This window comes from Ahaetulla prasina, chromosome 1, assembly GCF_028640845.1.
Source record: "Ahaetulla prasina isolate Xishuangbanna chromosome 1, ASM2864084v1, whole genome shotgun sequence".
NCBI lineage: Eukaryota > Metazoa > Chordata > Lepidosauria > Squamata > Colubridae > Ahaetulla > Ahaetulla prasina.
In genome coordinates this window covers 51,584,841-51,597,091 of record NC_080539.1, presented here as the reverse complement: position 1 = coordinate 51,597,091, position 12,251 = coordinate 51,584,841, and the positions used below count along the sequence as shown (strand labels likewise).

Here is a 12,251-nt window from a genome sequence, read left to right as displayed (position 1 = left end):
AACCTAAACTTTGCTTTGTTTTATATACTGTGTGTGTGTGTGTGTGTGTGTGTGTGTTCACATACATATATATAATGTATAACTTCACAGATAGACAGTAATCAATTGTATGTGTTGATTCTAGTAAACAGCATTTTTATCAAGCTGGGTCACACTGTGGCTGATACTCTTTAACCAAAGCTGAACATGGCAGACTAATTAAAATATATAATGTCAGGGACTGTGATTTGCAACCAAATCATAATCACCAAAGCCTGACACTTTGTTACATCATCACTTTAAATACTTCTGTTTATTTGAATTGATATAGGATTTCCTCCTTGAGCAGGGGATTGGACTAAAATACCTCCAAAGTCTCTTCCAACTCTGTTATTCTGTTAATTTGCCTCAAAGAGTGCCCAGAAACTTCAACAACAACAACAAGAACTGGCAATGGCCAAGAGCAGGAAAGCTGAAGAAAGAGACTGAGGAGTTAATTCTGGCTGCACAAGACCAAGCCTCAAGAATAAATGCATACAAACCCAGAATTAAGAAGAGATCAACAGATACCAAATGTCACCTATGCAAAGAAGTTGAAGAAACAGTGAATAACCTGGTTAGCTGCTGCAAGAAGATCACACAGGTTGACTACAAGCAATGACAAAGTAGCAATAAAGGTGCATTGGAAGATGCATCAAGAAATATCATTTGCCTGCATGCAAGAACTGGTGGGACCAAAAAATTGAGAAAGTCATAGAAAATAAAGAAGCTAATTTTTTTCTGGGACTTTAGAATTTAAACAGTCAGACACCTGGCACATAACATCCCGGATTTAACAATTGCTGATAAGAAAGACAAAAATGTCTGGCTAGTGGATTTGGCACTTCTAGGAAACAGTGGAAGAGAAGAGAAAGAACTGGAGAAGATCATAAAATACAAAAACCTGCAAATAGAAATAGAATGGCTGTGGCTAAAGCAAGCAAAGGTTTTCCCAATAGTAATAGATGCCTTGGGTTCAATCCCAAAACAACTGAAGCATCACTTGAACATCATCAAGCATTGACAAATTCACCATCAGTTAATTGCAAAAGGCAGCTTTACTCGGAATAGCTTCCATCCTATTCTTAGTAATATAGCCATACAGACGATATCGGCAATACCATCAACCATCCACATCTGCCTATCCCAGGTCCTTGGAAAGGACTTGATAGATAGAAAAAAATGCCAAACCCAGTCTGAACATCTGGCTGACTGTGCAACGAACAATAATAGAAATAGTATTAGTATTATAGTAGAAATAATAATAATAATAATAATAATAATAATAATAATAATAACAGCAGCAGCAGCAGCAGCTTGATTGGAAAAGATTAGACCACTATATTACAATGGATATTTTGATACAATATTATGCCTATAATGAACAGTCTGCATAGATTTCCAATTACTTTTCAGATAAAATTCAAGTTATTAGTTTTAATTTTAAACAGCACTAGACACATGTATTTCAGTGTTCCTCCACCTTGGTATGGCTTATCTGTCACTTAAAACAGCAGAAGGGACATTCTTAAAGATAGTCCTGATGTCAAGAGATTGTTCTGTTATCACTAGGGTTTATACTTTATTGAGGATGGGCAATAGTTTATTGAAAAAAAGCCTTTGACTATTAATCTGGAAAAAGCACTAGATGGACTTAAATCAAATACTAGTTATTATCTTACCTGTAAAACCACAGCTCTGATAAGATGAGGTGCAATATTGCAGAGGGCACCTGCAAGAACTCCTCCAGCACTCATGCTCATTAAGGCTGTTTGCATAGGCTGAGAATATCCAAGTTCATGCAATAACGTGATGCAGGCCTGGAGGTCTTGGATACCATTGTGTTTCTTCATCATACAACCATTTTTATGCCATCTCAAGCCCAATTCTCCTCCACCCCTGGCAATTAAAATAAGAGTAATAATAACAAAAAAACCTGAGGCACTTTATTCCCATTCTAATATTTATCCAAGAATATTAGATAAATATATATGATTTCATCAAAAATTCCTGTCCTAAGTGTTAGTATTGTTTAAATATTAAACTAAAGAAGAAATAATCAGGTTGGGTTGAATGTGGCATCGGTCACTCTCTGTTTCTGCAAATGGAGGACAACATGGCAACTGTTTTTGATTTTCTTCTTGGATAAGAAATTATGTCCCTTGATATCAAGTACCAAAAAAGCCATGGATCTTGCAATTCTCAACATATTGCTATTGGTGGAGAACACACATTCTTGCAAACCAACTCATCACACTGCTCCTTTTTGTAATTACAATTACAAATTACAATTACAAATTAATTGTATACATTTAATACAATTAATTAATTAATTAATACAATTAGCACAGGTGTCCCCCAAGGCTGTGAGCTCTCCCCACTTCTCCCTGTATACCAATGACTGCATCTCCAATGATCCATCTGTTAAACTACTGAAGTTCGCAGATGACACAACAGTGATTGGTCTCATTCGAGACAATGACGAATCCACATATAGACGAGAGGTCGAACGACTAGCCTTGTGGTGCAACCGAAACAATCTGGAACTGAACACACTCAAAACCATAGAAATGGTGGTAGACTTTAGGAGAAACCCTTCCATACTTCCACCTCTCACAATACTAGACAACACAGTATCAACAGTAGAAACCTTCAAATTTCTAGGTTCTATCATATCGCAAGATCTAAAATGGACAGCTAACATCAAAAACATCATCAAAAAAGGACAACAAAGAATGTTCTTTCTGCGCCAACTCAGTAAGCTCAAACTGCCCAAGGAGCTGCTGATTCAGTTCTACAGAGGAATTATTGAGTCTGTCATTTGCACCTCTATAACTGTCTGGTTTGGTTCTGCAACCCAACAAGAAAAACACAGACTTCAGAGGATAATTAGAACTGCAGAAAAAATAATTGCTACCAACCTGCCTTCCATTGAGGACCTGTATACTGCACGAATCAAGAAGAGGGCCGTGAAAATATTTACAGATCCCTCACATCCAGGACATAAACTGTTTCAACTCCTACCCTCAAAACGACGCTATAGAGCACTGCACACCAGAACAACTAGACACAAGAACAGTTTTTTCCCGAAGGCCATCACTCTGCTAAACAAATAATTCCTTCAACACTGTCAAACTATTTACTAAATCTGCACTACTATTAATCTTCTCATAGTTCCCATCACCAATCTCTTTCCACTTATGACTGTATGACTGTAACTTTGTTGCTGGTAATCCTTATGATTTATATTGATATTGATTGTTCCTGATTGCTTATTTGTACCCTATGCTTATCATTAAGTGTTGTATCATTAAGTGTTAAATTGTACTCTATGACCATCATTTGTGTTGTAAATGTTGTACCTTGATGAAGGTATCTTTTCTTTTATGTACACTGAGAGCATATGCACCAAGACAAATTCCTTGTATGTCCAATCACACTTGGCCAATAAAAATTCTACTCTACTCTACTCTACTCTACTCTACTCTACTCTACTCTACTCTACTCTACTCTACTCTACTCTACTCTATTCTAATAAACAACATTACAGAAAGAAGTATGAAATAATACGCAAGTAGAATATTCTTTATTGAATAGAACATTCTTTATTGGCCAAGTGTGATTGGACACACCAGGAATTTTTCTCTGGTGCATAAGCTCTCAGTGTACATACAAACAACAAAGTGATAAGTCATAGATCATAGATTCATAAGATATTCATAAGATATCATAAAATACAATCATAAATCATAAGATACAAGCAGCAAGTGATAAATCGTAAGATATCAATAGGAAAAGGTAGTAGGAAAGATAAAAAAGATGAGAGAGGTAACAGCAATATAGCCCTACTACATGGGTAAATATTTTTAGGCATAAGACAGTGTGGTGGGAGTTAGGTATTTAGCAGAGTGATGACATGGGGGTAAAAACTATCATTGTGTCTAATTGTTTTGGCATACAATGCCCCATAGCAGTGTCCTGAGGGACGAAATTGAAATAGTTTATGTCCAGGGTGTGAGGGGTTTGTAGATAAGTTGTCAGCCCTCTTTCTGGTTTGTGCAGTATACAAGTTGCAATTGTTTAAGTAATGCACAAACCCAAGAGAGCATGAAAAACATGAACAACTATTAGATATTAAATAGATGAAAATGTGCCAGTTGGAATTCTACACAACTTTCCCCCACTAAGCCCCATTTTCTTGTGCTTATTGGGTTTGCGATGCATAGCTTTGTGACTGCAATGTTAACAGATCATGTTTTGGGGTTTCTCCAAATTGGATCCAAAGATGCTGATATATTTTTGGGGATATACATGATCAGTTATAAAATAGAGTAAATCGCTAGTAACATTTGAATAGAAGTGATTAAAGGAGTGAATAAATTCATGAATTAAAAACACATACATAATTTTATTTAAATAAACCATTTAAATTCCAAAGCACTGTTTTAGGACAGGGCATAGATAATCATATTTTTAATACTTTTAAATTATTACATTCTAGTATGTCTTTTTAACTGAATTAAGGATTAGACATTCTGAAATATTCTAAGCATGCTAATATGAGATTGTTTTGTTAAAACATGTAGTTTTCAAATTTTAAAATAGATGTGGATAAATTTTAAATTTTAAAATAAATGTGGCGTTATTTTCCTTCAGTTGAATAATTTAGAACCATGTAAAATAGCTGAAAGTTTACTATATGGTACTAACCATAAGGACAGTATAATTCTTTTCAGTAAAAAGTAGAGAAGGTAAAATAGAATTTGGTATATTATTGTATTTAAATAGTATTTAAAAGATAGTAAGCATGTCATTTACAATTTCTGTGCTGAGCAGAATATAAATTATTCCTGTGAAATAATGTACATTACATTATTTCTTAGAAATTAAAGACTCATGCTGAGAATTGAGTGACAAATATCCAAAAACTTTTAAACATGGTACTAAGCCATAGAACTAAGCTGTGTTCTGATGAAGTTAGAATTCATACAAAGAATGTTAGCAAATAATCATCAGCAATAATATTACAAATAATATTACAAATAACTACCAACACTGGCAAAAACAGTTATTTATGGAAAAAATTGTGAATGTAATAAAAATGTTGTTACTGAAGGAGAGAGCTAAAACTTTAAGCAGTAACAGCATCAGGCACAAACATATTGACAATGAAATATTAAGAACAAGCAAAAAAGTTTTATAATATTACAAACTTACCTAACATGGCAAAAAGCTAATATCCACCCATCTTTGATTAACATTAGATTCTCTGCTTTAAATGTCATGCTCAAATCTATTCCATAAGCTCCATAAACATGGACCAGAAGTGGCATCTTGTGCAGCTGTGAAGAATTGTTTTTATAAAAAACTGTAATTGGTACCCAAGTTTCATCCTGAAAATGTGGGAACATATAAGAATAAAGTGTATTTAGAAATTTGCAAATTATAAAATCAAAAGAAAAGTTCAATTTTCATTTATTCTAGCATTCTTTGACATTTTGTACAAAACTCTCAGAAAATAAAAAAGAAAGTTGGGATTGCTTCAGGATTTGTTTACTGATATAGAGCATAAAGCTCATTAAATATAATTCATGAGAAGTGTATAAAACATGAAAGCAGCCCGTTCCTCCTGCACCTTCTGCATTGTGATCTTCCCACTGAATGTAGCAGCAGAAATAAACTTAAATATCTGCTAGGAATTCTCTGCTATATGACTGAAAAATACAACAGGTTGCAGCATTATTTTTCTTATTTCAAGAAAAGTTGTGCCTCAACTGGGAGATTATTATCATATAGATTAACATTCGTATGTTATATGTTAGCACTTGCTTTCTTTGGGGGGAATTTTTCTCCTGACAGCAAGGAAAATAAGACCACTTCATTTCAAGCCAGGCTTATTGGGAAAAAGCATAACAACTTTGCCTTCATGTTTCTTAAAAGCAGATCTTACAAAAAGAAATGTTAACCCTTCAGACAGCAGAGAAACAGCAATAGCTCTACTGGTTAGGGATTTAAAAACAACAACATTCCAAGTCCTGTTTATAAGAGGCTAAGAAGACAAGAGCTTACCTTGCTCTTAGCTTCTAGACGTACAGTTTTACAATTTTCTGTAATTGGTACTTCTTGCTCAGTAAATTCAATAAGGCTCTTTTCCATCAATGAATATGCAAAACGAACTGGAGACTGAAGAGGAGACATGAGCCAAAAATAGCAAGTGTTGGCAGTATAGTCAGAATTAGGTTCCAATTCTAGTGAACAGGCCCAAGCAGGTAGCTAGAAAACAACAGAAATTATTAATATTTGCCCAGTCTTTTGGTTTTTTTTTTCTGTTGAACTATATGTTGTAGTTTCCAGTCTGATAATAGAATTTGAATCTTACTGGCCAAGAGGTGCTTCACATACCCCAGTAAAAAGCAGGGCCTCACTATAACGAGTACAACAATTCAATTACTTTCCCTAAAAGCTGCTTAAATGACATTCAATAAATAATGCAAATGGAAATAAAAATATTTTGAAATAATCAGAGGTGGCAAAATATTAGGCAATGTCGATAAAAGTGATATTGGGGCACTAAAAAAATATAGTTAAAATACAAGTTTTCTCCTTGCACTCTTCTACGTTATCAGAAAGTTTTAAAAAAATCTTTCTTCTTGCCCCTCAGTCTGCTCTTTCACTCTATCCAGCTTGAAACCCAGCCAAGTCAGTGTCTGTTATTGCACTGAGGCCTTACATTGGCTTTGGGGTGCTCAGCCACTTACAATCCTTGCCTCTGACTCTGTTCCCAGCGTTAGCCATTGTGAAGAACAAAATTATTTTTTTGGCACAGCTACATTCGGAAACTCAGGGCTATTATGTTTTAAGACTTAACACTCCTAGAAATGAAAGGAATCAAGATTCATTCTCTGAGAGCAGCAGGGTCTCTTACCCACTGCTTACTTTCTTTTAAGAAGTTCTGGTTACTGGGTTGATAAAGGCTTTTGGAAATTGAGGCAGTCAGAGTCAAAAAGCTTTACACAGAAAAACTGCACTCTGTGTAATTGATTAAAACCTGAAGAGGATCAATCTAAAAAGACTAAAAAAACCTTATAAAATGGGCACTATATTTAACTTGACTGCTACAATTAGCAAAGTAGAGAGTGTATAAGCTTACAATCTTATTGCAATCATGCTAAGTGAAATTTAAAATATTTGCAGATAACTGAATAGTAAGGCAGAAGTTAACCTATGTTTTCAAAAGAACCCTTTGATTTTTAAAGTTATAGAAAACCTGATTAAGTAAGATGATGCTCTAGACAAAGAAATATAACGGATTTTAACTGATCCAGGTGTTACCAAAATGCTTTGTTAATTAAAATGTTTTTTATTCATGCAAAACTTCTACAATTTGCTGTGTAAATTTTTTACAAATTGAAGTCCACCAAGGTTTCACCTAATGTTTAATGTATGCATAAGTACCATTATTTATTTTGTTTTTGCTTTATTTGATAAGCATTGGGTAAGATTAATTTCTCAAAATGATAATTAAGAAATAGGTCTGTTAACTACTAAGTAAGGAGTAAAGTTGCAAGTCACAATCTGCTTGCTCTGTGTCAGCAAGAAGGAACGAACTAAAAGAAAACATGCTATGGATTTGATATGGATGTTTTTTATTCCATCACTACATCAGATTCTAAGGAACCAGGGAAGCTGATGCTATAGTCCGATTTTGCAGAGTAGCTATTCTTTAGGACTGGTGCTAATAAGGTAATATGATTTTTTTGCTGAAGTAGCAAAATATTCTGACAAACAACGAGAAACTAGATAATTTAGCTACACTAATAACTACCCTCAAAGCATGCTTGGAATCTTCATTGCTACTCAATAATCATGATGTTGATAGTCTAATAGTAGTTGGGTATATAATCCAAGCCAGGGAAAAGCATGCAGAAAATAATTATATATATGGTTATTATTAATAACCATATTAATGGTACAAATATCCTCAGCCTATTATGACTACACCCCATCCAACACACCAACAGGTTATTTCCCAAAGTCTACTGTGTTGAAGGTATGACAGTTCTAATTTCAAAAGTTAGATACTTAATGTTTAGAAATGCAATGTGGGCTAACTGCCTTACTCTATGAACCAGGGGCCTCTAATTAGCAGTGTGTGTAAAGGACACAATGTATTTATTTTTTTATTAAAATTCTTCTTCTCTGAAAATCTTTGGATAAATACAATTTACTTTACTCTGAATTTAATAAAAGAATTCATTTTGAAAATTATTACTATTACTATTACTATTACTATTATTATTATTATTATTATTAATAATAATAATAATAATAATAATAATAATAATAATAATAATAATAATAATAATAATAATAATATTTTAATTTGTATACCGTCCTTCTCCCGAAGGACTCAGGGCGGTGAACAACTAAATAAAATACAAACACAGGCACATACAATATTAAAAACAACCCTTAAAAAACTTATTCAATTAGTCAGAAAATTTAAAATACAAATTACACCCTATAAAATTATAGAAATTTAAAACCCATTAAATTAAATTAAAATTTTAAAAATCAAGCCAGTCCAGCCATACGAAATAAATAGGTTTTAAGTTCACGGCGAAAGGTCCTAAGGTCAGGTAATTGTCGAAGTCCAAGGGGAAGCTCGTTCCACAGGGTAGGAGCCCCCACAGAGAAGGCCCTCCCCCTGGGGGCTGCCAGTCGACACTGTTTGGCTGATGGCACCCTAAGGAGTCCCTCTCTATGGGAACGCACTGGTCGCTGGGAGATAGAAGACGGCAGTAGACGGTCCCGTAAGTATCCCGGTCCTAAGCCATGGAGCGCTTTGAAGATGGTAACCAATACCTTGAAGCGCACCCGGAAGACAACAGGTAGCCAGTGCAGTCTGCGCAGGATCGGTGTTACATGGGAGCTCCGAACCGCTCCCTCAATAACCCGCGCAGCCGCATTCTGGACTAGCTGGAGTCTCCGAGTGCTCTTCAAGGGGAGCCCCATGTAGAGAGCATTGCAGTAGTCCAAGCGAGAGGTAACGAGAGCATGAGTGACCATGCATAGGGCATCCCGGTCCAGGAAGGGACGCAACTGGCGGATCAGGCGAACCTGATAAAAAGCTCTCCTGGAGACGGTCGTCAAATGATCTTCAAAGGACAACCGACCATCCAGGAGCACGCCCAAGTTGCGCACCTTCTCCATTGGGGCCAACGACTCGCCCCCAACAGACAGCCGCATCTGCAGCTGACTGTACCGGGGTGCCGGCATCCACAGCCACTTCGTCTTGGAGGGATTGAACTTGAGCCTGTTCCTCCCCATCCAGACCCGTACGGCTTCCAAACACCGGGACAGCACTTCAACAGCTTCACTGGGGTGGCCTGGGGTGGACCAGGGCAGAGGAATAACCTTTGTCCCTGGCCCTCCAAAGATCATCCACCAACGCGACCAAAGCCGTCTCTGTACTGTATCCGGGCCGAAAGCCGGACTGGAACGGGTCTAGATAGTTTCATCCAGGTACTGGGGTAGCTGACATGCCACCGCACTCTCTACAACCTTCGCCGTGAAGCGAAGATTGGAGACTGGCCGGTAATTCCCTAAAACAGCTGGGTCCAGGGAAGGCTTCTTGAGGAGAGGTCTCACCACCGCCTCTTTCAAGGCAGCGGGAAAGACCCCCTCCTGCAAAGAAGCATTTGTAATCCCCCGGAGCCAGCCTCATGTCACCTCCTGCGTGGCCAGCACGAACCAGGAGGGGCACGGATCCAGTAAACATGTGGTGGCATTCAATCTACCCAGCAACCTGTCCATGTCCTTGGGAGTCACAGGGTCAAAGTTATCCCAAACCACCTCCACAAGACGGGTCTCGGAACTCTCGCCTGGATCTACCCAATTTTGATCCAATCCGTCCCGAAGCTGAACGATTTTATCGTATAGATAACTGTTAAACTCCTCGGCACGCCCTTGTAAGGGGTCCTCCCGCCCCTCCTGTTGAAGGAGAGAGCGGGTCACCCGAAACAGGGCGGCCGGGCGGTTATCTGCTGACGCATTGAGGGAGGAAACGTAAGAACGTTTCGCATCCCTCAATGCCACTAGGTAGGTCCTGCTATAGGACCTAACTAGTGTCCGGTCAGCCTCAGAACGGCTGGATCTCCAGGCACTCTCTAGGCGTCTTCTCCGGCGTTTCATCTCCCTCAGCTCCTCGGAGAACCAAGGAGCTGATTGAGACCGACGCTGGGTCAGAGGCCGCAAAGGCACAACACGGTCCAAAGCTCCAGCCGCGGCCTGTTCCCAGGCCGTGACTAGTTCTTCAGTCATGTCGTGGGCCAGATTCTCGGGAAACGGCCCAAGCTCCATCAGGAACCTCTCTGGGTCCATCAGGCGCCTGGGACGGAACCAACGCATTGGTTCCGTCTTCCTGCGGTGGTGGGTAGCGGTCAGAAAGTCCAGACAAAGGAGAAAATGATCTGACCATGACAAAGGTTCAACAACTAAATCATTTAAAATCAGATCATTCAACCACTGGCCAGAGATAAAAATCAAGTCTAGGGTGCCTCCCCCAACATGGGTAGGGCCGTCAATTAGTTGAATCAGGTCCATGGCTGTCATGGAAGCCATGAATTCCCGAGCCGCCAAGGACGCCGCGCCGGTTGATGGCAGATTGAAATCTCCCATGACCAACAGTCTAGGGGTCTCAACTGCCAACCCGGCCAGCAACTCCAACAGCTCGGGCAGGGCTGTTGTCACACAGCAAGGAGCCAGGTACATGATCAGCAAGCCCACCTGAGTAATTAAAAGTAATTAAATTAAATTAAAAGTAATACATGTAGTAATTTAAATATTTACCTTAACATTTTCAACTGTATTCGATACAAGAGAAATAATATCCAAATAGAGTTCACCACCAAGTTTTAGAAAGATCACACAGTGATCTCTGAACATATCTAAGTCGATTAATTTGGTGTTTTCTTTTACTGTGTAAATGGGCTGCCAATTCTCCAAACCACATGAACCAACTGGAGCTTTCATCAGCTATAAAACAAAGAAGAGACTGCATACATATATGAAAAGATGAAAATTTCCAACATTTAAGTATTTTCAGTATTCATGTAAGAAAATGCTTCCATAAGCATTCAATAACTTGAATAATTAGATTATTATTAACTTGGATAGGTTAAGATATTCTGGAGAGAGAACTATCTTAGCTTAGATTCCTTTCATCCGAAAATAAAGAAATAGAGTAAGTAATTTTCATATTTTCGGAGGAAAATGAACATGCTCTCTTCTAAATATCTTCTCAATAGGTGTATGTCTATCCTTGCTAAATTTTTGGGAATGAAATAACTAACACAATAACAAATATTTTTCTATTTTGGCTTAAGTACCAGTCAGAAATTCAAAAAATTTTCAGTTGAGCAAGGCTGTAGTTCTTTTCCACAGTTTTTTGGTATTTTCCAAAGCTTCTATACATCTTAGCAGGAAAGATAATAAAAGATGAAATGAAGGTCATACGGATATGAGCATTATGGAGAAAAATGATAGAATTTTTGTTTTAGAAACAAGATATACAATAAAAAACAAATGAAATGATTACTTTAATAGATTTATTCTAGCCACATATATCTCAGTTTGTGTTTTGGATGAAGAATTTAAAATGATCTTACAAATGCAATGTGATAATTGGGTATATTTTAAAAGCATATATAGGAAACATGAACATGAAATACAAGATTTGACTATGAAACCAACTATAGGTTTTTTTCTTGAAAATTAAAATAAGGGAATCAGTGTAGTATAGTGATTACAACAGTGGCCAAAATTGTGGAAACCTTTTGGGAAAAGTATATTTTCTAAAACTAGCTAATAACACCACTTTTTTTGGAGTAGTGCCATAAAATTATATATCAATGGAAAGATAATTTAATCAAGAATGTAATGCAATAATTTTTATGAAGGAATTGCTATTAGAATAGTAGTTACAGTATAAAAAAGAAAAGTGAAACACATAGAAAAAATGAGATATACAAAAATTATCACCATAGAAAAAATGAGATACAAAAATTATCACGTCAGTTAATACTTAGTTGGGTAATCTTTAACATGAATTACGGCCTTACAATGTCTTCCCATGGAGTGAACAAAGTCTTTTAGTACTACAGCTGTTATAATGTGAAACCAAGATTGAATAATTGCTTCTATTAACTGGATTTTATTGCTGGGTCACTTCT

At 37.1% G+C, this 12,251-nt stretch overlaps 1 protein-coding gene across 5 annotated transcripts in view; it reads right to left on the bottom strand.

The window, feature by feature from the left end:
- PREPL (prolyl endopeptidase like) overlaps positions 1 to 12,251 on the bottom strand; it is a 41,678-nt gene that overhangs the window by 8,534 nt on the left and 20,893 nt on the right. For 4 of the 5 annotated variants that reach the window (XR_009152949.1, XR_009152950.1, XM_058165215.1 and 1 more), the window contains exons 9-12: positions 10,870 to 11,055; positions 6,088 to 6,291; positions 5,236 to 5,411; positions 1,701 to 1,917 (exon numbers count right to left, since the gene is read on the bottom strand). Coding sequence is in view for 3 of the 5 variants with exons in the window: in XM_058165215.1 (XP_058021198.1) it covers positions 1,701 to 1,917; positions 5,236 to 5,411; positions 6,088 to 6,291; positions 10,870 to 11,055 (783 nt within the window). In the remaining 2 variants the exon portion in view is untranslated. The remainder of the gene's footprint in view (positions 1 to 1,700; positions 1,918 to 5,235; positions 5,412 to 6,087; positions 6,292 to 10,869; positions 11,056 to 12,251) is intronic. The other variant, XM_058165217.1, reaches the window with a different exon arrangement.